Below are 26,032 nucleotides of genomic sequence, written 5' to 3'. Positions count from 1 at the left end.
ACCTTCTTTCTAATGAAATGGTTGTTCATTACTTTGCTTACTATGATACATGCCTTGTGATACTAAACATGACGTCCTCCACCCCAAAACGTTTCCGTCGTCCGGTTTTGGGGTGTGACAATATCAAAGCTAGAAATTTCCAATTTTTCACTTTTTGTGTATTTTGTGAAAAATTTAGAAAATCCATATCTAATTCGTTTGAAATTAGATTAACATGCGGTTTTTTCCAACGTAAAGTTTAGAGTTTGTACATGATTTTAGACTATAATTTTGTCATTTTGGGTTTAATATTCAATGAATTATAGTCCCCCAAAATCGGGATATCAAAGATGGAAATTTTCAAAGTTCAACACACTAAGTAATTACCAAAAAATTACAATTTTGACGGGTTGTCCGGTTTTCCAGTTCTAGACCCACTTTATACAGTTCCACCCAACCCATCTTGAAGTTATCGGGTTTTTTGGTTCTAGACCCACTTTACCCGGAACCGAACCGGAACCGGTTCTTATATACCGCTCTGATTCCTGATCCTAGAAAATTTCGTTAACCGGTTTTGGGTCTTCAGGGCCGGATTTGGACCCACTTTCATCCCTACTACTAATAATACATATATCTATTAATTTGCATAAAATGCAAATCAAAAGCTTAAGAGCAATAATACTAAATTAATGATTGTTATTGATCATAACATAATGATTTAAATAGAAGCTCTCTCTCTCTCTCTATATATATATATATATATATATATATATATATATATATATATATATATATATAAAAGAGGAACTTGTTTTGCAATTATGCAAAGTTTGAATTTATAAGATAGTTATAGAGATGTTTTAATCATCTTAATTTAATTCATAACTTAATTGGAAAGTAAAAGGATAAGTGTTTTGCATAAAAGTCTAGAGGCTTCCCTTGGTCCTTTTGAGAGACATCTCTCTCTCTCTCTCTCTCTCTCTCTCTCTTTTATTTGGTCAAAGTCACACACACAAACCTTAATTCTTAGAGCAAATCAACACACAACCCCAGTGTGTTTAATTTTATTGCTTGTTTGGATTGATGGATTGCTTGGATTATATGACATCCCTAATTTTCACGGCCAAATAAAACAGAATCTTTATGCTTATTTAAAATAGAGTAATCTTTTGAAAAATATAATAGTACGGAATTTGTCCCAATACATTTTTCTTTTAAGATAAATCAGAGCCAAAACTTTTTAATATTAAAAACTTTGGATGTCAACTCTGATACAAAAACATAAGCATAAACCAGTTATTATAGGCCTTACAACTGTTTATTACACTAATGGCCTCAAACACCTTAAATCTCTCAGCAGATTCAAACATCACTATCCCTATACCTGTTCCCCTTATTCTCACTCCCTGATCCTAAAATGATGATCTCAAGGGACCTATCCTACAGGATCACTATAAGCAACGAGTAGACAATATCGCTTCGGAGATTCCTTAGCAATATATGTCAATAAGGGAACCATGTGGGGGATAGGGTACAACGAATGAACACACAATTCATTAACACCTATAGGTAATGAGTCTGTCAGTGTTCCACATGACTGTCTAAAATAGTTATTGGTCGTCATCTATACTGGTCGTCACAACACTACAATAGTACTATAATGGTCACAACCTCACATTATTATTTCACACAACCCTTCACTACCTAAATTAATTTAATCCAATATATCAAGTGGGTAGCAAAATCCTATCATGCTATTGTATCTAATATATTTATTGAAAATACTGATAAATAGTGCACATAACATTTAAACATTTAAAATACTTTGTGTATATGTGTAAGATGAAAGTAATTATGCACCCACTTGTTAAAAGTGGATGATTTGTGGTTAGGACAGCGCTTCGCCTAATACCTTAGCTTTTCCTTTCAAAAGACCTAGATGCAAATATTACTAAGTCTTAGTCTTTGTTTCAAAACTATAATAACAATAGTTTAGATTCCTCAATAGTTCCAATGCATACTTCAAGTTCTAGCTTATAAGGAATAACCAGGTAAGATCATATTAGAGGTAGGATCCGTTTGGTATACAAAGTATACTGTTTGGAAAATCCTTTTTAAACACCTCACTAGATCTAGCCTAGACATCACTCCCGTAAGTAAATAAATCGATACTACAACTGGAATCACTAATAAATCTTTTATAAGTTCTAATAACGACTATGATGAATATAAATATAAGTTACACTTAAAGCATAGTAAGTGCAGCTTAACTTACAGAGTTTTTTAAAAGAAGTTCGGAAAGTCACGGGTAGAACTACGATAGCGAACACTTCTATTTTTCGGGTTCTCTGATACCTTAGAGCCTTGCTAAAGTACTCCAAAGGCTAAGAAAATCAGTTAGGGCCAGGGAAATGTTTCAGAAAGGGAAAAATTTGGTTGTGAGAAATGAACATGGCTTAAGATTTATTTATAGGTTGACTGCAGGTGAGGCACGCCGCACTTCTCCAACGGCATGCCACACTCTAGCTTGGGGAGCACGGGTTTTCCTGAGATGCTAACACATGGCGGCTAATGGCTGGTGTTGCGTCGCTTTTATCGGGTAAACTTTCGAATCTTCAAAAAATCACATCTTTTGCATACAAGCTTCGTTTTCGACGTTCTTGATATCGCCACTTTCGTATCGACGATGAATACAACCTTTATTTAGACTCCTTCGCCTATTCTCATTCTATTTAAAATTTACATTCTATAAATATTATAATGTAAAACACCTTGCAAAATCCATAGCTTCTACATACGAATCTGTTCTCGACAGCATCTATATCGAGGGTTTCGTATTTATGAGAACGCTGACTTTCATTTAAATTGTTTTGGATAAAAATCAACTGATTTTCATTTCGATTTCTATGTCGCACAGTGTTGTACTGTGTCGCGCCGAAACTTCGAAAAATCATAACTTCTTCATACGCAGTCAGATTTCGGCGTTCTTTATATCTACGTTTTCATAATTATGATTACTATGAATTTCATTTAGATCATTTAGGCTAATAGGCAACCTATCTCCGATCCATAATTAATGACACGCATTATCGTGCAGGGCTGAACGCAAAACTTCGAAAAATTATAACCTCCTAATAAGAAGTCGGATTTAAGCGTTTTTTATATCCATGCACTCGTGATCACAATCTCTACGAATTTTGTTTATATTATTTATCCTAAATAATATTTTAATTTTTATCATTTATTTAGCCCTATTTATTTTGTTTTAAAATAAGTTTTCACACAAAAATACTATATACACATAATATCATATACAAATCAGTTTTATACAAACACATACATGATTGAATGATTCTATTTCATTTATTTACAAGAATTTTACAATTGTTATCCGACGTACTTACATATTTTTATAATAAATGCATAGCGAGAAACGTGTGAGTTACAGATTACTACTTTTACGTGCGACTACGATGGAAGGATCCTAGTTTGGGTCCTTGTATTCCTCTTGCTCGTCGATTAAGATAAACATACAAACACCGCTTGTAGCTTAATTTGTTGTGGTGATTTAATGAACACGGGTCCATGGAAGATCTTGATGGTTTTGTTTTTTTGTGTCTGTTGCATGCTTAGTTTGATATGTTTTTTAACAACCATCAATATCCAATACCCAAACACCCTGATAAACCCTTTATCCATTTAACATTGTTGGCTCGGCTAATTAGATAAACTCAATGACACCATTAAACCCTAAAAAACATAAATATTATATACACATAATATCATATACAAGAATTTTACAATTGTTATCCGACGTAATTACATATTTTTATAATAAATGCATAGCGAGAAACGTGTGAGTTACATATTACTACTTTGAGGTGCGACTACGATGTAAGGATCCTAGTTTGGGTCTTTGTCTTCCTCTTGCTCGTCGATTAAGATAAACATACAAACACCGCTTGTAGCTTAATTTGTTGTGATTATTTAATGAACACCGGTCCATGGAAGATCTTGATGATTTTGTTTTATTGTGTCTGTTGCATGCTTAGTTTGATATGTTTTTTAACAACCATCAATATCCAATACCCAAACACCCTGATAAACCCTTTATCCATTTAACATCGTTGGCTCGGTTAATTAGATAAACTCAATGACACCATTAAACCCTAAAAAACATAAATAATGGATAGGTTGATCACAATCGATGTTCATTAAACGAAACACATATAAACCATGTGTATATGTCATGACTAATGAAGAGTTGTAGTCTTCCTTGTTTTGTATGTTGATGACATACTCTTCATGGGAAACGTTGTCCCTACATTCAAAAGTGTTTAATATTTCCTAGGGAATTGCCTTTAAACTAAATACATGGGGTAGACAACATACTTTTGGATTTTAATATCTATATAGATAAAAGCACATGCCTCATTGAGTTAAGCCAAAGTAGATACATAGATAAGGTCTTGAAGAACGGGTTCATATTTACGCAACATCGTTTGAATTAAGCAAAGCTTTGTGTCTTGGGTTGACTGTGGAAATACAAAGGATGAGTCGAGTCTCGTATGTTTCTGCTATATGATCAACAACATATGTACAAGGTCTGATGTGTTGTGTGCCTTAAGCATGATGAGTGATGTCATGCCAATTCTAGCAAGGCTCAATGAATGGAATTCAAGATCCTTCTCATATATTTGAGAAGAACAAAGGACATGTTCTTTATATGTGGTGGTGAAGAAGAGATCAAAGTAAATGAGCTGCACTAATGCAAGCTTCCAAATTGATATAGCCGACTCTTGTTCGTAGTTAGGATTCATGTTCTTACTAAACAAAGGAGTAGTGATTTGGAAGAGTTACAAACAAGATATTGTAGCTGATTTGACAATGGATATTGTCTATATTACAACTAATGAAGCTATATGGATGAAAAAGTTCATCACAAATCTCGGTGTGGTTCCTAACATTGAATATCCTATAAAGATCTATTGTGACAATGAGGGTGCATTTGTTTTGGATAAAGAACTGAAGTCATACAAACACACACAACATATACTAAGGAAATATCATTATATTTTTCAAGGTTGGTTTTAAAAAAATAGACATTATTGTTAGTAGAATTGCATCAGATAAGAATTCAGTTGATTTGTTTACGAAGCCAATATAGAAGGAACATGATTCTTACACTAGGTTATAAGCATTAGATTTGCAAAAAACTTGGCTTGAGTAATTTTTATGTTGTAATGGTTATTATGTTGAGATCTTAATATATGTCAGGAGCAGTTATTTTGATTATTTCATTACCGTGTTTCATATCCATGTTTATTTACTTCCCTGAATACTAGTTTATTCATAATTTCCACGATCGATCGTTCTTCACGGAAAAAAAGTAGTGAATTAAAAATGATGAGGTGTTGGCTGATTATCTACCTAGGGCCCATCCCTACGGTGGGTAACATGGGTGACCACCCACAGCCTATCCCTCACAAGGGCCCATAAAAATTATAGTCTATGTTACGTGTTGTAGTATCTGTCTATTTAGTTAATGTTATTCGTTTACGAAAATAGTTTCATAGTCCCCAAAGCATAAGCCATTGTGTTGTACGACATGAAATTTGTCTCTTCGGAGAATTTTATCGTCAACACGAAGTTCAAGGGCTAAATAAGGAATGTGTGATTTTGTTTTTCATCAATATTTTTGGTTGTTTTAAATCTCTTTCATTAGGTTATCCTGGCTTAATAATAGTTTCTAGATTAATCTGAATGTATGATTTTGTTTTACACCAACACTTTGTTTTTCATTTTGGTTACGTTATCTAAGTGTCTTCAGTCATAAATATATTAACTATTGTTTCGTGATTTAGAGATTAAAATTTTGTAATTTGACTCAATTTGGGTGTTGAAATTTTATTTTTTTGAAATTATAATTTGCCTTTATTTGGGTTATGAATTGTTTTTATTACCAAATTGTCTAACGACTCACCACATAAATCCACTGATTTGTTAAATAGTTTTTTAATGGCCAACTTAGATAACTATATCATCAGTCTAACATAACCATAACTCCATAAAAGTGCAATGTCTATTGATTTGTTTGTATTATTTCATATTTTATGATTAAATGATAAAGTGACATGTCACCTATCATTTGATTGTAATTTCTCATTTTGTTAGTTGTGACACTAAATGATAAACTTTTTTTTTTCTTTTCATTGGCATGTATTGTTATTTTGGTTTGTTGCTATTTTTTGCTTATTTATTGTTATAGTTATTTTTTAAATTTCAAAAGAAAAAGTAGAGAAACGAACAACAACTCAAACAATTCTAGCCAGAGGTGTTTTTGTTTCGTTACTATTTAATAGTTATTTTTTATATTGTTAGTAGTGAGTTAGTAACTTTGCATCTAAAATAAGTTAGCATAAGTATTTTTCATAAATTATTTGATTTATGAGCATTTGGGTATTTGAAGGCCTTATTTGATCTCTCGTTCGGGCTCAAAATATGTTTGGAAGAACCTTGAATATGAGGTTGTTGATGTGAGCTAATCTCAATGGTTGGAATAGATGTTAATAACCATATATACCCTCTTGGGTTGTAGTATTTGTTAAAAATAAAGATGATTAAAAGTGGTTAGTTTTTTTTCAAACAACAAATCTCCTTATTCTAATAAAAGAATAGTTTTAATCTCCTTTTGACATGTGGCATCCTATTAGGTCTCTTAATTAATGCATATTTTATTCTTTTTTTGACACGTGTCATCCTATTAGGCCTCCTAATTAATGCATGCCACTTGTCAACCTATTAATTCTCCATTTCAAATTTCATATTTTAAATTTACCACTCTAATTAAATTAAATTAATAACATTAGAATAAAATTAAAATAAAATTAATAAAATTATAAGATGATATAATTTCACGTATTTATTTAAATTAACGATTATAATTTTATATAACTAAAAAATATATCTTAATTAATAATTTATTTAAAATAATTGATTAATAATTTTGAGTTCTCACTATAAAAGTTTAATTAATTTTTTAACCATGGTTCCCACGGGTTATAAACTAGTAGATATGTATAAATATCAAAGAAAGGGCACAGATTAGCAAGTAGCTAAGACCCGGCCAGAATTACAAAGAAAGGAAGCAAAGAGCATTACAGACGATTAAGATGATAAATGCGAAAAAGGTGAGATACTCCAAACCGCCCAATTTCTGCAATCTACATTCCCCCTGTGCTTGCACCAAGTAAAAGCTAACGAAATCACATTATCCGCACCCTTTGTAGAGGACACACCCAGTTTCTTGAAGTTTTTGTCATTTTTGGCCAGCCAAATATTCCAAATGAGACTATAGAACACCGTGGATAGGATATATTTCTTCTTAGGGCAATTACTCCAGACAGCTGCATAATTAATGAGGCTTCTCATATTTGTGAATGATTTATCACCTATACCGCACCAACCTAATATCCATTCTTGTATCTCCTTGGCATAATCACATTTAACTAGAACATGATCAACTGATTATTTCTCTTTGTTGCCTATTGGACATGAACCTTGAATATGAGGTTGTTGATGTGAGCTAATCTCAATGGTTGGAATAGATGTTAATAACCATATATACCCTCTTGGGTTGTAGTATTTGTTAAAAATAAAGATGATTAAAAGTGGTTAGTTTTTTTTCAAACAACAAATCTCCCTATTCTAATAAAAGAATAGTTTTAATCTCCTTTTGACATGTGTCATCCTATTAGGTCTCTTAATTAATGCATATTTTATTCTTTTTTTGACATGTGTCACCCTTTTAAGCCTCCTAATTAATGAATGCCACTTGTCAACGTATTAATTCTCCATTTCAAATTTCAAATTTTAAATTTACCACTCTAATTAAATTAAATTAATAACATTAGAATAAAATTAAAATAAAATTAAAATAAAATTAATAAAATTATAAGATGATATAATTTCACGTATTTATTTAAATTAACGATTATAATTTTATATAACTAAAAAAATATCTATTAATTAATAATTTATTTAAAATAATTGATTAATAATTTTGAGTTCTCACTATAAAAGTTTAATTAATTTTTTAACCATGGTTCCCACGGGTTATAAACTAGTAGATATGTATAAATATCAAAGAAAGGGCACAGATTAGCAAGTAGCTAAGACCCGGCCAGAATTACAAAGAAAGGAAGCAAAGAGCATTACAGACGATTAAGATGATAAATGCGAAAAAGGTGAGATACTCCAAACCGCCCAATTTCTGCAATCTACATTCCCCCTGTGCTTGCACCAAGTAAAAGCTAACGAAATCACATTATCCGCAACCTTTGTAGAGGACACACCCAGTTTCTTGAAGTTTTTGTCATTTCTAGCTAGCCAAATATTCCAAATGAGACTATAGAACACCGTGGATAGGATATATTTCTTCTTAGGGCAATTACTCCAGACAGCTGCATAATTAATGAGGCTTCTCACATTTGTGAATGATTTATCACCTATACTGCACCAACCTAATATCCATTCTTGTATCTCCTTGGCATAATCACATTTAACTAGAACATGATCAACTAATTCATTCTCCTTGTTGCCCATTGGACAAAGTGTGTTAAGGATATTGACTCCCCTTAGTGCTAAGGTATCTGTCACTGGTATTCTTCCCACAGTAGCCCTCCAAATGAAACATCTAACCTTAAGAGGGACAGTCTTTGACCACCAAATAGATTGGCCTCTGTATGAAATCCGTTTGGATTCAATTAACTTTCTCAACAATTTGACTGTGTATTCGCCTGTGGAACTTAGCCTGAAACGAAACCCAAAGTCGGATACCCCCGACACTGTCATTGAACCGATATCCCTGTACATTTGAAGTAACTCATTTGATTTGGAAATCCCTGTTGGTTTGAGTCTCCACATCCATGAAAAACCATTGGTTGAGAGTCTATCTACCGATGAACAACATTTTTTCGTTTCAATTGCATAAAAATTGGGATATTTTTGCTGAAAAGGAATAATACCACACCATGAATCCTTCCAAAAAAGAATTTTTACTCGCGATCCCGGAGTAAGAGAGAAGAGTTCATTTTTAACAATACCAAGATCTTCAATGGAACTTATTGCTTTTGAAATGTTGCACCACACACCGTTGGTAGATTTCCTTGCTAGGTAAGTTGTCGGTTTATTTCTCAGATTATGGATGCTCGTTATTACCTTATTCCACAGGCTTTCATATTCGTTCATAAGTCTCCACCACCATTTAACTAAAAGAGCTATATTTTGGGCATGTAACGATCCAACACCAAGCCCACCTTTCGATATTGGTGTTATGACTTTTGACCAATCTACCCGGTGTATCTTTTTTATGAGGTCATCGCCACCCCAAAGAAACCGTCTCCTAAGTCTGTCAAGGTGGTCAATATTTCCTTGCGGGGCTTTGAACAAGGACATATAGTATGTGGGAATGCTGTCTAGAACTGGCTTGATGAGAGTAATACGTCCGCCGAAAGATAAGGATTTAGCCTTCCAACTTGAGAGCTTGGATGGAAACTTGTCAATAATTGGTTTCCAATTCTTCTTGAGTGCCATGTTTTCTCCAACCGAAACTCCCAAATAGGTGAGCGGAAACACACCCCTGTAAGCATCCCAGGACCTGAGCCATCTCCAATAAATCTGAGTTTGACACTCCGACCCCAAATAAACGTGATTTGAAGAAATTTACTTTCAATCCAGAAGAGACTTTAAAACACTTAAGGATGCGGGACAGATTCTTAATGTTGAAACGATCCCATTCCCCGGAAAATATCGCGTCATCAGCGTAGAACAGATGTGAGATCAAAGACCCATCTCTTGGAAGCTTGACACCATAAAATATTGATTTTTCACAAGCAGATTTGAGGGCAATGTTAAGGCCTTCCATGGCTAGGATGAAAAGAAATGGTGATAATGGATCACCCTGACGCACCCGCCGGATATGGGGAATTCGTCTGTGGGTGCACCATTTCCAAAGACCTACGCTCTTGAAGAGGATAAGCAGGACATGATCCACTTCCGCCATTTCCCGCCGAAGCCCATCTGAACCATTATCGAATCCAGGTATCCCCAATTTATCGAGTCGAAAGCCTTTTCAAAGTCGACCTTGAAGAGGAAGATTTTCTTTTTCTGTTGTCTGGCCCATGATACCACCTCATTCATTACTAAAGGACCATCAAGAATGAATCTTTCATGTATGTATGCCGATTGGACCTCATCGACAACCGACCCAATCACTTCTTTTAGCCTATTGGCAAGTACCTTTGCTACCACCTTGTACATACATCCAATTAAACAAATGGGACTATAGTCCCCGAATGTTTGTGGATCTGGTATTTTTGGAATAAGAGTGATGCTTGAGGAATTGCAGCTGGTGCAAGTGAATCTGTATTTTCAAAGTGTTGCACAAAATGAATAACATCACCACTAATTGTCACCCAATTTGCTTTTAGAATCTTGAAGGTATAGCACTGATATTGGCATGCCAAATGGAAGTGGGCTAATTATTCTACCGTATGGGCACAAGGTATGTAAATGAAACTCTTTAATAATTTCAACAAGATTGTGCATAGTTACTTAATAATTATGGTAATTTTATGCATAAGGACTAATTGAGGCAGTGAATGACATATTACGCAATGTTGAGCCTAGATAATTTATTAGGCACATATTTGGTAATCTCAACAAGAGGTTTAAAGGTGCTCATTTTAAAACATTGTTTTGAGTTGCAACCAATGCTACAACACCGCACATTTATGTGACGGAGAAAATGACCAAAAAAAAAAAAATTGTTAAATGACATAACCGGATAGGTCTTATATGTCCTTCCATACAAAACAAGGCTCGAATTTATCAAACTAACTGATATAACAGCCCAAAGACAAATATGTAATTTAGTGTTAGTTGTTAGTTACAGTGAGTTAGTTTCATGATTAGTTAGTTGTTTAGTTAACATTGTATATAAGTGTATTCACTTCATGATTTACAATTTAATGAGACATGATCAAAATGTTTCTCTCTCCCTCTCTCTAAACTCAAATCCCAACAAGATTTGAATATGTACAACCACTAACAGGTACTTTTATCAGTGTTAGATTTTTTAAATGTAAATGCTGAGTTTTATAAATGTGAAGCAAGAAAAATATTAATCTTAACTAGATTGGTAACCCCCGCTTCGCGGGGGGCAGAGGGAGCAGATGTGTTCCTATGATATCGGTTGTAACCTTTGTTCAAGATATTTCGTATCTATTTAAGAATCTGTTAATAGAGCAGATAATTATATTAGGGAATAAGGATCAAAAGATATCATTCATTAGAATTAGTGGTAACAGGAAAATATATTAGACGATAAGGATCAAAAGATATCATTCATTAGTTGATATTCGATTACAAAAGTGTCCATTCATTAAGGGATGACTACTGGACATTTGATTACAAAAGAGTTGGTGTGGTATGCTTCGTCATGGGGCTTGGTATTCGTCAGTTTCATGTCGTATAAGGATCCTTTGGGAATGCCTTAACCTTATGCTTCCTTATTCGATGGTATGCTTTCTTTGGGAATGACGATCTGTTTTTCAGTTTCATGTCGTATAAGGTATTTGGTGATTAAAGGATCCTATAGATAAAGAGTTGGTGTGGTATGCTTCGTCATAGGGCTTGGTATTCGTCAACTTCCGAATTCAATAAAAAAAAATTTAAAAAAAAAACAACTGTGAACAATCGGTTTTAAAGATATAAAAAATTTACTTCCAAATAGTTCGTATTCGTCATTCCCAGGTCATGTTTTTTTTTTGTTGTTTGGCCCAAAACATCAGCAGGGGTATATTAGTCAAATTCCAAAAAAAAAAAAAAAAAAAAGGAAAACTGAAAAAACTGAACCCATAAAGTAATATTTGCAGATTTAAAAAAAATGCTTAGTAGCCTTTCTTCTTCTGATTTGTTAGCCTCTGGTAGTTGTTAACCGTGCCAACATTTGTTACATTTACTTCCAAACAGACTTCGTTGGCGTTCTGTCGAAGGTAAGAGATTGCACAAAAGCAAATCGAGAACCGTTTGTGTTACTTATACTAACTGACGAAAGGTATATATACTAACTACCAAAGCACACACATAAATTCCATCATCACCATCTAACATCAAAAACAACCCACATTCCATTAGTGGCAGTGAACTTGCAATAAATCTATGGAAAATGTATAACAAATACACAGAAATTCAACCGTGCCTCCCTAGATCACCCATGTACGACAACAGTTGTTGCAATAACGAACCTAAAACCATCAAAATCCAATGGTACCCTCTTCTACAAACCTCCATATAAACTATATATATATATATATATATATATATATATATATATATATATATATATATATATATATATCACTATATATATATATATATATATATATATCACTATATATATATATATATATATATATATATATATATATGTGTGTATTATCACTGTCACATCATATCTTCTAATGCCTTTAATCACCAAATACCTTCCATGTAGGAGCATTACGACACGGGTCATCACATGCTACACATATCTATGTCAATCCAAATATACCGGAGACAACATCACTCATAAATTTGTAAGTGACATAAATTACAGAAATATCCTACAATCCATATCATTGAAATTGTATACCAACAACGTGGTTTCAGATTCACAAGACCCTCAAGGCCAATAACAGCATTATCAGGAACTCCCTCAACCTTATACGACATGAAACTGAAAAACAGATCCGATCTACTGGTAAGATGGTAACAATGATATTACTATTTACAAATACAATCCCTTTCACATTCTCACAACCAAGCATCACGAAGTTATGAATGCAGGGGTAATGTTGGAACAACGGAATACAAAACCAAAATAACGAAGAAAATACAATCTCCTCTATAGGAAGGTGCATATCATATAAAAAAAATTCAAAATTCAGTTAAATTTTGTTTTATGAAAAAACCATACAAGGCTGTTGTTCCAAAATTACCCCTGCAGTGTGTATGTGTGTCTGAGTTTCTAGATAAAGAAGAAGACGATGGGATCAAATATGTGGGGTGGTAACATGAGGGTATAATGGGTGCAGGGGTAATTAATATTTTTTTTTAAAAACCGAATTATGATACATGACTCAGCAGCCACCTGGAACCGTGGGAAACACATGGCTGCAGTGGCAGCAGCGGGAAGTTATCAATGCGGGGGTAATTTTGGAACAACAGACACAGAATCACATGTATACAAAATTAAAGTACACTTCTATATGAAGGTGCATGTCATATAAAACCTGTTAATATACTAACAAAAAATCAAAATTCAATTACATTTTGTTTTATGAAAATTAATTTTGATACATAAATGATAAGGCCCCTGGAAACAGAAGAATCTATTAATCGAATAAACATTTGTATACAGTAGCAGAAGCAACAACATATCTAAGCAGCTGTAATTTGGAAATGATCAATACAAAATGAAGATAATCTATAAAAAGCGACCTACACCATAGAAAGCTGCACATCATATAAAAGCTTAATTAAATTTATTTTTTTAAAATTGGGATTATCAACCATGAGTCATAAGACAGGTGGAAATAAGGGTATAAAAGGTATCACATACGGTTTATATGACACAAAGGGTAGAAGTTGTAGGAAATCATAAAAGAAATAACAATAACAAACACCTGCATACAGAAATAGCAGCAGCAACATATCTATCCAAGGGTAATTTCGGAATAACAGATACAAAATCAAACCAATCAATGAAACCAAACGTTGACTATAAGAAGCTGTATATCATATAAAACATGTCAATATACTAAGAAAAAATATAATTTCAATAAAATGTAAGACAGTTGGAAACAGAGCAAACAGTGAGCAGAAGCAGTAACACATCCAAGGCGGGGTTAATCAGGGTTTTTTTTGAAAGAATTACATTATGATACATGAGTGATGAGGCAACTGAAAACAGAAAAAACATGTAATTCAATAGACCCATATATATAAAAATTTGGAACAAAGGCACGCACAGAATATGAAATGTACAATAAAAGGAAAACAACCGGAAAACATATAATGAACAAAACACAGCCCCTTTCACGGCAAGGTACATTGCATATAAAAGATAGCAATATATCAACAAAAATAGAAAATTCATTTACATTTACTTCTAATACACACAAAATTATTATACATGAACCAGCTGGAAACAGCAGAAACATGAATAAAATCTGGCAAACTACACATAACATCATATGAAAAGTGAAAGAGGAGCGAAGTGGAAAACATACATGCTTCAACTCCGCCAAACGTTTTGTCTTCCTTAAGAAACCGGATAAACTCATGAACTTTGATATTGAACACCCGAGCAATGATATCCGCTCTACTATGGGGATCGGTTTGGCGATGTATATCCATATAGCGGGTGATCTCTGGCCACTTCACATTGCATGTAAACGTGATAAAGTATTGTGGGTTGCCATACACCCTACATATGGAAAGCGCATGACTGTACATGAAGCGGGGACCACCAGTAAATGACGCGGGCAAAAAAACACGTTTCCCAACAGCACCTGCCTCTCTATCACCCTTAGCAAGCGCATCGTAGAGTCCACTAACATAATCCGCTATATAAAATAAAGGAGGTGTTGAAGCCTTGGCCGTAGAAGCAAGCTGGAAACAACAAAACCACAAAAGACACAATAAGCAAGTCTAAAGATGGTCCGGATTCGTGAACTTTTTTTGGTCCTACATGCAGGAGATTTGGAGTGAACGTGTTGCGGGGTTTGGAAACCATCGGTTGATTGTAAAACGGATCATGTTTGTCATTTTTTTCTGTGCATCTGTTACACTCCAAATCCAAGTACTCAATAAACAAATATTTACTTTTTGATGCATAAAATGATAATAGAGTAACCTACAGATTTGGTGCATGGTGATTATCCCTCCAATTCTAGTGATATCAAGTGCTAAAATCTCACCTTCATTACATTAAAAGTGAATAATTAGAAGCAAAAAAAAGAAAAATACATTCAAAAAATTACAAATAAACAATGTGGGTTAAATGCAAGAAAAAGCAATACACTTCCAATTTTTTCCAAAATCTCAGTTCTTGATTCCATTTACCTCAGCATTCCGACTTTCATCAGCTACTGCAGAATGCAGATGTATTCATTTGAATTTCAGCCCCCTAAAAGAGTTGCAAACCAAAAAACTATAAGATTGTGCCAAACCAATAATTCATGTATATTCGGATAACAGGTAAGATCATAAAAATAAAATTTATATTGTATAAACTAATGGTTTATTTAATTTTCACTATACCCTTTGTAGATACGATAAACGTAATAGAGAAATTTTATGAATGAAAAAATATAGACAAAAACAAACTTAAAAAGCATAATGTGACACAATATGACCTACCTTCATTAGGTAGGTACATAACATTTTCCAAGTTTTCTTATAAGGACTTCATACACTAACAGAAATCCAATAAGTCAGAAAGCCATACACAACCACAGACATATAAACAAACAACTATAATTATGAAGTTTAGGGATAACTTATTCTCGTCAATCGACTTGCCCTAGCTCATTGCCTCTTATTAATCACTGATTTGGCATAACAATTGTGATATAAAATAATAAAATTAAACATTTGAAGAAAGAAATAAAAATCAGTCGATGAACACTGAATTGAAATAACTGAAATATAATGAAATACAAATACCATACATTAAATTGCAACTTTGTTTGACAAATCAAGTTAAATTGGACTGACCACAAAACTATACAGAAGTATCAAAGATGAAGAAATGGTGAAAAGAACTAATACCAGCAAAAATGGGGCTGTTTCATGACAATATGCTCACCAGAGTAGAGTATAACATGCGAGTAATAGAAACCAGTCTCCATTTTTCTCATGATGGCAGAACCTCCTATTACTAAAGCTTCAGCCATGTTCTCAACTTCAATGTTTACAGCTTCATCATCAACACACTTTGACCAAATCTATGTAAATAAATAAAAAAAATATACAAGGTCAATAACGGAAATAAGAAAAAAAAATTAGGTTTGTAAATAAGCAAAGTATATACAACCTGAACCATAAGAAAGTATTAGGAAACATTTCATTCACCGGATTCCACCTCAGCAATCTTGCCAGATGATCCTCCTTCTTTGACCTAGTTATATGTAAGATTGTGATTTCAGTTGCTATTTTCTACAATTTAAAATCCAATATTATTCATCATATTTGTTGCTATTACAGAAAACAAAATTGTCCCAGCTTCATGGATGTGGTTGACAATTCCCAAACTCCAAGTGGGAATAGACATTCCCTAATCTAACATTTCCAAGTGTACCCATTAAGACATTAAGATGCCAAAAAAAAAAATAGAAAAATGTAAATAATACTGTAAGTGAAAAACTGCCAAAAAAGGCTACTAACCAGGGAAAAACATTACCACATTTTTTCAAGTGGCACACCTGCACATTGTCACTATCAATAATATGACTCAATTTTTAATTAAAAAAGACAATACCTCGGTTGTTTTCTTTGCATAATCTAACCTTATTAGCAGCGTAATCATGTCAAAAAGCTTCAACCAATAAACCAAGTAGAGCTTCCACCCATTTTCTGTTCAGAAGAAAAAAAAAAGTTAATCTCCGACCATTTAAAAGTCTATCACGCCTCTAATGAATACATTTTTTTGTATTCTATCGGTTGCATATGTAACTTCTCAAGGAAAAAATTGGAGGATTAGGATTACCTGTATGGATATATGAAGCGTAGAAAATACAGGTGAAGAAATGATGGCAAAACCATATGGGGGAAAGTTGTAGCAACCCTTCCATCCTCTATAGATTGTTATTCACCACTGTAATAATAAAAGAGATAAGGGGAGTTTTTTGGAATGAGGATAAAGAAGAAGAAATGTAGAGGAAATAAGATATATAGAAGCAAACCCGATGGATATCATCAAAATCCGCAAATTCTCCGATTTCAGAATTTGCCAGCCATGGTGTCACCGAAACTGAAAATCTGCCGAATTCATTGGGTTTTCCAGGTAAAGGAATTCTGAGAAATTGATATTGGATTGCATAGGAGTGAAGAAATTACCGTGGGTTGTTGTTGTTCTTGGGGATTGTCTACTTGGTTGATGGATTCTCAATGAATGGCCATTGTGAGATGCAAGTGATTAGTAACTGATGGAGACTGAGGCCAGATCTTGTGAAGCTAATTCACCAAAATTGCCAGTTATTGTGTTCAATATATCAGTAAAATCAGCAAAAAAGCAAAGTAGCAGCAAAAAATAGATGATGGATTTGTATTACTTTACCGGATCTTTTTCAATCTGGCTGAATACAATTCCTTTAGCAGGACCATCGCTTTCAACCATAAATCTGATTTCTTCCCTGTGGAAAAATTAGTAAATTTTTGATCTCACATTAACAAAAAATTTTAAAAAAAAATTAATAAAAAAGTTGGAAAATATAAAATGACTTCAAATTTTGGACTTAACTTCTAACTTTGACTAAATGACAGGGACTATATCCACTGTAAAAAGTAAACTTAAAAAAAAATCCAAAGTTTGTAATTTTAAGAAAAACACAGAGACCAAATTTGTAATTTGCTCTTATTATAATCAAAATTTGATTGGTTGCAACTTGTAAGTGAAATCTGTGAAGTAAATAATTTGGAGAAATAAAAAATTAGATAGAAAGAGGATTATACGTATTAATCTGTGCTTCACTTTCACTATAAAGTGAAGGGCAATTTGGGCATGTTTAATCGTCTGCTTCCCCAAAGACATGCTCTCTAGCAGCAGCTTCCGAAACCTCCGTTTAATCTTCCAAAAAACCATAACCGACTCTCCTTAAACCTGCAATCAGAAACATCAATGAACTTTTCTACGAAAGTAGTAACTCATGGATTTAGGATCTATTGTCATTCCTTATAAAGATGTCCCAACCATTTTGAAAGATACCTGTGCCAATTTTTTAAGTCCAAGCTATGTATCGTTTCTGTCAAAATGATCAGTGAACGAAAAAAAATGTGTTGAGCTTTACATGTAATGAATTAAGCATTGATATGTCACCGTTTCATCACAGTGGTCATCAAGGAAAGGCTTAACAGTCCAAAAAACTCTTATTACTGCTGTAAAATCAATGGTGAGAAGATAGTTAAGCTATAATGTTCAGACTCCAATAGAATTTTGTAAAAAGAAAGTAAAATGTACAAATAAGCCTTCAAAATATAAAACATACCCACGAAATCAAACCCTAATTTATTGAAGACTTCGATTTACCATCTGGGCTTGAGGCTTGAGTTACGTCTACTCCAGTCGGTGAACAGTGAAACGCAGTATCGGTAAATTAATCACTTTCTGCCACTTCCGATTCATGATTCAGAAATTGAAGATGAGATGAAACAGAAAAAAAAAAAAGACAAAGATTTTACTAAATCTGTACTTCCGATTCATGATTCAGAAATTGAAGCTGAGATGAAACAGAAAAAAAAAATAAAAATAAATAAAAAAAAAAACAAAGATTTTACTAAATCTGTAAAAGCAATAATTTTATAAATCAAAAGAAATCAGTTGTCGGATTCAACATTTAGAATCCAGTTACATAGACATATATTCTTTCAAACATGAGAAATTCTATTAAAACATTGAAATAGCATTACGTACCTTTGTCAATAAATACAATGTTGAAAAGGCTCAATCCAGCGGACATCAACATACTTTCTTTCACCTGACCTGTAATATTTTTGGTTTCAGTGTTCAATTTAACCATTCTCTACTCCATAATTCATTGTTACAAAAAAACCCAATCTAACCTCAAATCAATTAGTTGTTACCGAAAAAAAAATCAATAGAGGGTGAAGTTGAATGTTGCACCTCATAGAGAAAAAAGCCTTATGTGGCATGTTATTCGTCTGGAGATGTAAAAGGCGACCACAAAATAGAAAATCGACTCAGTCGTGTTTCGTGGTGGCAGAAAATAGATGATCGGGGCTATTGTTTTGATTGGTCTTACCAATTTTGTCGATGTTTCATCTTTGGCTTGAAGTCGCATCAATGGCTGAGTCGAATCATTTGGTTCCTAAACTTTAGGGATGCATTAGGTGTTGAAGAAGTATAGGAAGGCGTTACAGAAGAAGAATGCCCTCTGTAGTCAGATGAACCCATACATCACATCGTGAAACGACTCCGTTTCCATTCACATCGTCAAACGACTCCGTTCCATTGTGTACAGCCGGAGCTTCCTCGCGTTTTCTTTAGTGAAGCTCCCCGGAGATATACAATATCTGACCGGGTCTCTGAAGCTGACTCCGACGCGGCGATGGTTGGTCGAACTTAGGGGTTTTACTGGGAGGAAACACGGAAGCGAAGTCAATGGAGGAATAAGGGTAACAGAGGTGAAGCCGACGGAATAATAGGGGTACTTTGGCGCCAGCGTCACCAGCTCCCCTCCAACATCGTTTTTCTCTGACTATGACAAACGCCATCGCCACCAATTTCCTTCGTGTTTCTTCTCTATCATCTTTATCTAGATCTTTCATCTCGTCATTGATTAATTTTTTCAGCAGATCGATGAAGTCGGAGACGACAAAGTTGCATGCTGATGCCGGAGGTCGAGCAGATCGAGTGGAGCCGTAATCGAAATACAGAAGGAGGTGGAAAGGAAAAGGAAACTTCGGTATTACAGGTGGTGGGCGGTATGACGCCGTCTAGGGCAGTGGATGGAACCATCCAGAAAGCAAGAGAAAGAGAAAGAAAGATATATTATTAGAGAAGGAAGATAAGGCGGTGGAGAAAATCGAGAAACATCTGAGAATGTTGATAAGTCCATAAAATGCCCAAGAACTCGAAATTGCAACCAAACACATAAACAGGGGCTATTTTTGCCAACATCTTAGAAACTGTTCGTTTTCTTCCTAACTTTAATATATATATAATAATAATAATTATATATATAATATATAATAATTCCTATATTTGATTTGTTATCTGGTTAGTACATATAATATAGTAATATACATCCTTTTTTCATTCTTTTATTAAGCTTTAAATGTTATTGTTTATTAAACTGATTATGTTTAATATATGATCAATAACATCTAAATGTATTGAATATCAATATATATTTATAATAAATAATGTTTGTTGAATATATCTATAATTTTAATGTATATTTCATGTTTAACAAATTATAAAACTCAACAAGTTGTTTTATAATGTTTATTTATATTTTCTAATTCAAATGTTAATTGTTTCATTGTTTAGGTTTATTTTGTTTTTTGCTTTGCTACGCCTTTCTTCAATTTTAAAAAATTTATGCATTTACATAGGTATGTTTATAAAAAAGTAAGGATAAAATTTTATAAATATTTATCTTTTCATTACCATTTTTAATTATTAATAATTCAATATTATATTTTTTTTACTCATGGTCTTCACGGGTTGTAACCTAGTTAAGTTAAATATAATGTTAATGAATAGTATAACATGAAATATGATGTTATATTATTCACCATTATATTTAATCTAGGGTTTAGTGTTAGATTTAATGTAAAGATGATTTTTATGTTGTGTTTAATGTTTAGATGGGATGTTTTTAAGACTAGTCATATTAGTGCAATATCAATTTTCTTTTTTACAATTACATTGTGTATCAAAACAATATCAATATTCTTTCTTTCAAATGTTGTCCCACCAACACATCTATAACTACATCATACATGTTTATAATCATTTATAAATTTAAAACACCCATTTAAATTTAAATTTATTATTTAGTTAATAAAATAATTACAATATATATATAATCTAATAATAATATTTTAATTGTCCAGAGATTACGAAACAATATAAATTTTCAAAGTTGTGTAATATATTAATTAGTAAATTAAAATCATGATGGTACTTAAATTAATTTAACAAATATTTTAGTTAATTAACTAAATAAATTGTAATATAACTTTATATAGCAAGTTGATGAAAGGAGATACCTATATAAGGCTGGAAGGGAAGGAGTAGTGCCACATAAATTTTGTTTCATTTTTTTTGTCAAATAAACACAGTGACAAAACGCAAACTCTTATATTCTAACTCCTTCAAAAATTGAATTTCATTTGACAAATTCCAGTTCCTTTCTAAACATTGTACAAGAGTAAAATTCCTTTTCTGTGTCCATATGTTTAAAGAATCAAATCAGTTTCTTGTCAAATACTAAACAATATTCCAAAAGCTACTTCATTTTTCAACTTCTAAATCATCAATATGACCGAAATCTAGGAAAATAATTATCAAAAAACTACCACCATTCACCTTTCCTGAAGTTAATCCTTTTGGGTTTTCCTTAAAATTATAAATCAAATAGAAATTCATTACTAAAGTTAGTATCAAAAAAGGCTGACACCATCAGTTGCCAGTGGTGTACATACATAGCCCTCTTGTCCGTCCAGGGGCCCCACCTTTCATGGAAAATAAGTCCAGCACAATCCTGCAAACAATTTCACAATAAGTCTACGGTTTTAATTTTAATTTTGAAAAAAATGTCGGAATTTGAGTTTCATACATACCTTCGTTCATCAATCCCACTGTTTATCAGGATCTTTTCATTGATTTTGGACAATGAGAAATCCATTGGCAAATCAAACACCTCAGTTTCTGTATTCAACAATTCAAAAGCTCCATGAGAACTTTTCTAAGAGATTAAATTACATAAGATTACAAGTTCAAAAAAAGTTGACAAACTTACGCATTTTTAGGGTAGCATCTGAGCTTCCATCAAGACCCAAGATTTTCTATAAACAAAATAAATCAGATTAACCAAAAACTCGGATCTAACAATGGCCAAAAAAGTAATTTCACCTTAAGCCGATCATAACAAGCCTCAAGATCATCATTCACCAAAATATGATCAAAAAGGCCGGAAGATTTTCCTTGTTCAAGCTCAGCCTTGGCATTTCTAAGCCTTTTCTGGATCTGTTCTTCGGTCTCTGTCCCTCTGTTTGACCAAATTGATGACTTATTTGATCAACTTAAAGAACAACAACATTAACACAAACAAAAAACTCAAACCTTGCACGAAGGCGCTTCTCAAGCTCCTCAAATGAGGGAGGGCAAATAAAGACGAAAATAGCCTCAAGTGAACTAGCCCGAACAGACCTTGCCCCTTGAACATCAATGTCAAGGATGCATCTCTACATAATCAAATCACACTCACTATATCTTAATTCTTAAGTAATTCACAACCTCATTCTAGTAAATAATCTTTTATGCAAGATAATAATAACTTTCTTTTTGACTTAATGCAGAAAGAAGGGTTTCTCATAAAGATAAAAGTAATACCTTTCCAGCATCAGCAACAACCTCAACAGCTTCTACACTAGTCCCATAAAGATTTCCATGAACTGCAGCAAATTCAAGAAACTTTCCCGCTTTAATCTCTTCCTCCATGACACTTCGGTTTGTAAAATGATAATGAACACCATTCTCCTCTTTCTCCCGTGGGGCCCGCGTAGTGTGACTAACAGAGAACCCAAACATTGAAGGGAACTCTTTCATTAGCATATTGATTAGTGTGCCCTTACCCACTCCAGAAGGTCCACTAATTACTATTGGTCTTTCAGCATCACCTATAACTCCCTTACTCCAAGCAACTACTTCAGTTTCAAATTTCTTCGTCTGATCTTGAACAAACTGAGTGTCCACCTGCCATCATGAAATTACTTAAAGATCAGTGAAGATCATTATGATATTGTCATATAACTTGTGAAATTTTTTGGAATACCCACCTCAAAAAACCAGATACTGTCGTTGGATTTGGAATTGGTTTTGATAATCAAGATTCTCTCTTTATTCAAGAGTATTGTAGAATGGCCCTTGAATGCCTTTGGTTTTGTTCCTAGAATGGTTGGAATTACCCTTTACAAGCAAAAAAATGGATCTTTATATATCAAAACTGTCAAAAGCAAACAATATGAGTAAAAAAAACACAGGGGAAAAGTTAAAACTCACCAGTTACCAGTTGATTTATTGAAAATACGAACTCCAGTTGATGTCGGATCATTAATCCCACCAATGACATACTGATCAAAACGAAAAGATATGATTCAGAAAAAGGGAATGGACAAGTGTTGATGAGATGAGAACAGCAATCAAGTCTTTTTGCATAGAAGAAAGATAGCAAAAAATGTAATTTTTTTACTTTGTATTAAAAGAAGCCTACACCAAGCTTGAAAATTGAAATATATATATATATATATATATATATATATCAAATGAAATAGAATTAGTTCAACTACATACAGTCTTATTCCCAATAACAGTAGCTGTTTCAAACTCATCTAGTTTCAAATGAAGCCCATTTGAAAAACTGGTATGCAGATCATCGGCAAGGAAAGCTGGAGCTTCACCCTAATTACCAAAAGAAAAGGAAAAGTTTAAAGAATTGATCAAATTTCCTACTGCATCTTATCAATGCGTTAATAATTGGAGGTTTTGCTCACCATTAGAGCAAGGTTTTCAACAGATTTAAGACCTGAGCAAAGAGAATTATCAAAAATCAATTATTAAAGCAAATGAAACTTATCTCGGTTTCAAGATCTTACAAAAAGTAAACAAAAAGACAAATTTCCAGGCGGTGGAAATTGGAAAGATACTAAATCCATATAACAGACAAAAGCCACTATTATTGAATTGAATAGCAAAACTAGAAACTGAAGAATAAAAATAATAATATCACCATTAAAACCCCAAAACCCAAACAATATTAGACCCTAAAAATCCGATTAACCAATAAAATAAATCATCATAAATGGACATTGTACAGGTTATTTTACGACAGTGCTGAAACAAGCGAAGAACAATTGCTCTGCTTTCGTTTGAAATCTGAAAAAAATCAACTAAAAAAATACTTTTTTGCTAAAATACCCACCAATGTTTTGAATTAAAGGATCATACCACAGATTTGATTCATTTGAAGAAGAATTACCTGAGAAAGGGCAAAATTTGATATAATCTGGAAGAAGAATGGGGGGATGAATTTGAGAATGCGAGATCACTTGTAGAGGTTAAATATGAACGCGGAAGTAACTTGGGATTGGAAAAGTCAAGATGGTTGAGGAAAAAGATGATGAAAGAAGAAACGTAGACCGCCATATTTATGGAGAGAGAGAGAGAGAGGATTGGGAAGGAGGCGGATCTTGGCCTCTTGGGTCGTTTGCAGTCCCCCCTCTTTATTCTTTTCTCTTTTTCTATTTAGTTTGTTTTTTTTATCTGAATCTGAATTATTAAGAGATCTGAACGTTTAAGAGGGTCTGAAATTTTAAAAGCTGAATGTTTAACATGTTGTTTGGTTGGAACCTCTGAATTGTTGTGCTGAATTATTAAAATGACCATTTTACCCTTCTGTTTTAAATTTTATTGAATTCAAGTGTTTGTTTAGAAAATAATCTAATAAATTTCTTCAATACGTATTAAAAAAATATATAAACACCATATAAAATCCAAATTTAGCATAAATCAAAATCAAACATAAATATTTATAAATCCACAAAATCATACTAAAATCCAAATAAAATCCTACAAATTTAATTTGGCCCCAATTGATTCGCAATCTGGTCACGCAAATTATCCATGTATTCATTGTCTTGTGAACCCCATTCCATATCGCCTACGTTTTGGCCATCATTCTCTCCCCCTTGTGCTTGACCATTGTTCTCCTCGAATGTCATAAATAACTCATCATGAATATCGCATTTCCTTATGAAATTGTGGACTGCAAAACAAGCAATGACTATATCTCTTTACACTGAAAAAGGAAAAAGGAGTCATTCGCTTTAGGATTGGGAATCTCGCCTTCAAAACACCGTAAGCACGTTCAATAACATTTCTGAGTTGCGCATGTGCATGATTGAATTTTTCTTCCTTAGTTAACGCACGTCGTCGTCGAAAATCGGCTAACCAATACCTCGTGTTGCGGTAAGGAGTCATAAATCCACGAGTGTTGGTGTATGCAGCATCGCAAAGGTAATATTTATCTATACACATGAGTGAAGGAAGTATTATATATAGAAATTTAAAATCATATTTTAGAATAAATTTAAAAAGAGTTACAAACCTGGAGGAGGGAACGGAAAGCCTGAAGTCGGGTTAAATGCAACTTCTTTCAAAACTCGCGAATTATGTGTTATACCCTCCCAACCGGCCCATACGAATGTGAATATCATATCAAAATCACAAATTCCTAAAACATTTTGAAAGCATTCACCTTTTCCTCTTCCCCTGTAGCGAGTTTGTTGATCAACAGGCACAACTGCATGCACAAGAGTTCCATCTAACGCACCTATTGCTCCAGGAAAGATTTCTTTTAGCCTACGATGTCTCTCTGATGAATTCACGGTTGCATTAGAATTCGTTGGCACTATAACTTCTTTTTGCAAAAATCATCATTGCATTTAGCACCTTATGAAAGCATCTATGAACTGTTTCTGTGGAGTGTTGAAACCTTCGTTTGATAATCCTGAATCATTTATTATGTGCTATAGTTGTCAAAAACATAGCCATCTTTTCTTCAACACTTATATGCCTACTACTTTGCAACCAATTGTTTTGTCTAAAATGATTGCATAAAAATACATACGCTTCACGTGAAACACGCATCAGCTAATGACATTGTGTAGAAGTTCCATGTAACAATTCTTGTGTATGTTGATGACCGCTCATTTCTGAATCATTATCAATTGCCCTTCCAATTCTATTGGATGCTAGATTCAACCAATAGCAACATAATAAAATGAAAAATGCAATTTCTTCATCTGAATCCATAAGCAATCTGTTATTTTGAAAATACATAACTGTCACAACTAGGAATTCTGATACGCTGTAAACACTTAACAAAGAGTGACATTGTAGTTAAACTTGAGAACATGTATTGTGTTAAATCAATGACAACAAAATTCCTATACAAGCATTCAAATAGTCAACAAAGGTTGG

At 33.3% G+C, this 26,032-nt stretch overlaps 2 protein-coding genes and 1 long non-coding RNA gene across 43 annotated transcripts; all 3 read right to left on the bottom strand.

Annotated features, from left to right (window-relative positions):
• Window positions 1-9,538: 9,538 nt before the first annotated feature.
• LOC145139606 (putative mitochondrial protein AtMg01250) lies at window positions 9,539-10,042 on the bottom strand. Its single transcript, XM_079073368.1, has one exon. The coding sequence runs from the start codon at window positions 10,040-10,042 to the stop codon at window positions 9,539-9,541; it is 504 nt and encodes a 167-aa protein (XP_078929494.1).
• A 4,056-nt stretch (window positions 10,043-14,098) lies between these two features.
• On the bottom strand, window positions 14,099-19,852 carry LOC145136608 (uncharacterized). Of its 41 annotated transcripts, none has more exons than XR_013720615.1 (18): window positions 19,065-19,851; window positions 18,926-18,963; window positions 18,716-18,784; window positions 18,291-18,521; window positions 18,011-18,180; window positions 17,758-17,905; window positions 17,363-17,438; window positions 17,143-17,259; window positions 16,989-17,064; window positions 16,793-16,900; window positions 16,593-16,659; window positions 16,471-16,508; window positions 16,289-16,365; window positions 16,121-16,204; window positions 15,856-16,031; window positions 15,148-15,211; window positions 14,943-15,002; window positions 14,099-14,694 (listed from the first exon to the last, which is right to left on the bottom strand). It is a non-coding gene; the product is annotated as an uncharacterized LOC145136608 (long non-coding RNA). The 41 variants fall into 41 exon arrangements; XR_013720620.1 differs by having other exon boundaries at window positions 16,487-16,508; XR_013720614.1 differs by having other exon boundaries at window positions 16,471-16,659.
• A 1,276-nt stretch (window positions 19,853-21,128) lies between these two features.
• LOC145136607 (guanylate kinase 2-like) lies at window positions 21,129-24,257 on the bottom strand. Its single transcript, XM_079070722.1, has 11 exons — window positions 24,030-24,257; window positions 23,545-23,576; window positions 23,345-23,452; window positions 23,054-23,124; window positions 22,831-22,960; window positions 22,385-22,747; window positions 22,115-22,236; window positions 21,905-22,040; window positions 21,792-21,837; window positions 21,613-21,700; window positions 21,129-21,533 (listed from the first exon to the last, which is right to left on the bottom strand). The coding sequence occupies exons 2-11, from the start codon at window positions 23,545-23,547 to the stop codon at window positions 21,452-21,454; spliced, it is 1,149 nt and encodes a 382-aa protein (XP_078926848.1). The 5' UTR covers window positions 23,548-23,576; window positions 24,030-24,257; the 3' UTR covers window positions 21,129-21,451.
• Window positions 24,258-26,032: the final 1,775 nt, after the last annotated feature.

Source organism: Lactuca virosa, chromosome 9, assembly GCF_052849685.1.
Source record: "Lactuca virosa cultivar CGN04683 chromosome 9, Lactuca_virosa_CGN04683_v6, whole genome shotgun sequence".
Taxonomy (NCBI): domain Eukaryota; kingdom Viridiplantae; phylum Streptophyta; class Magnoliopsida; order Asterales; family Asteraceae; genus Lactuca; species Lactuca virosa.
Note: the sequence above shows the minus strand (reverse complement) of the source record. Positions and strands in the feature narration are given on the sequence as shown.

What these genes read in the sequence shown, in the direction of transcription:
- LOC145139606 (XM_079073368.1), bottom strand. Translation starts at nt 10,042, where the DNA reads ATGGCGGAAGTGGATCATGTCCTGCTTATCCTCTTCAAGAGCGTAGGT.
- LOC145136607 (XM_079070722.1), bottom strand. An exon ending in TTGTTGCTGATGCTGGAAAG is followed by an intron (nt 22,237 to 22,384) that starts GTATTACTTTTA and finishes TTGATTATGTAG; the next exon opens with AGATGCATCCTTGACATTGA. An exon ending in GAGAAGCGCCTTCGTGCAAG is followed by an intron (nt 22,041 to 22,114) that starts GTTTGAGTTTTT and finishes TTGGTCAAACAG; the next exon opens with AGGGACAGAGACCGAAGAAC.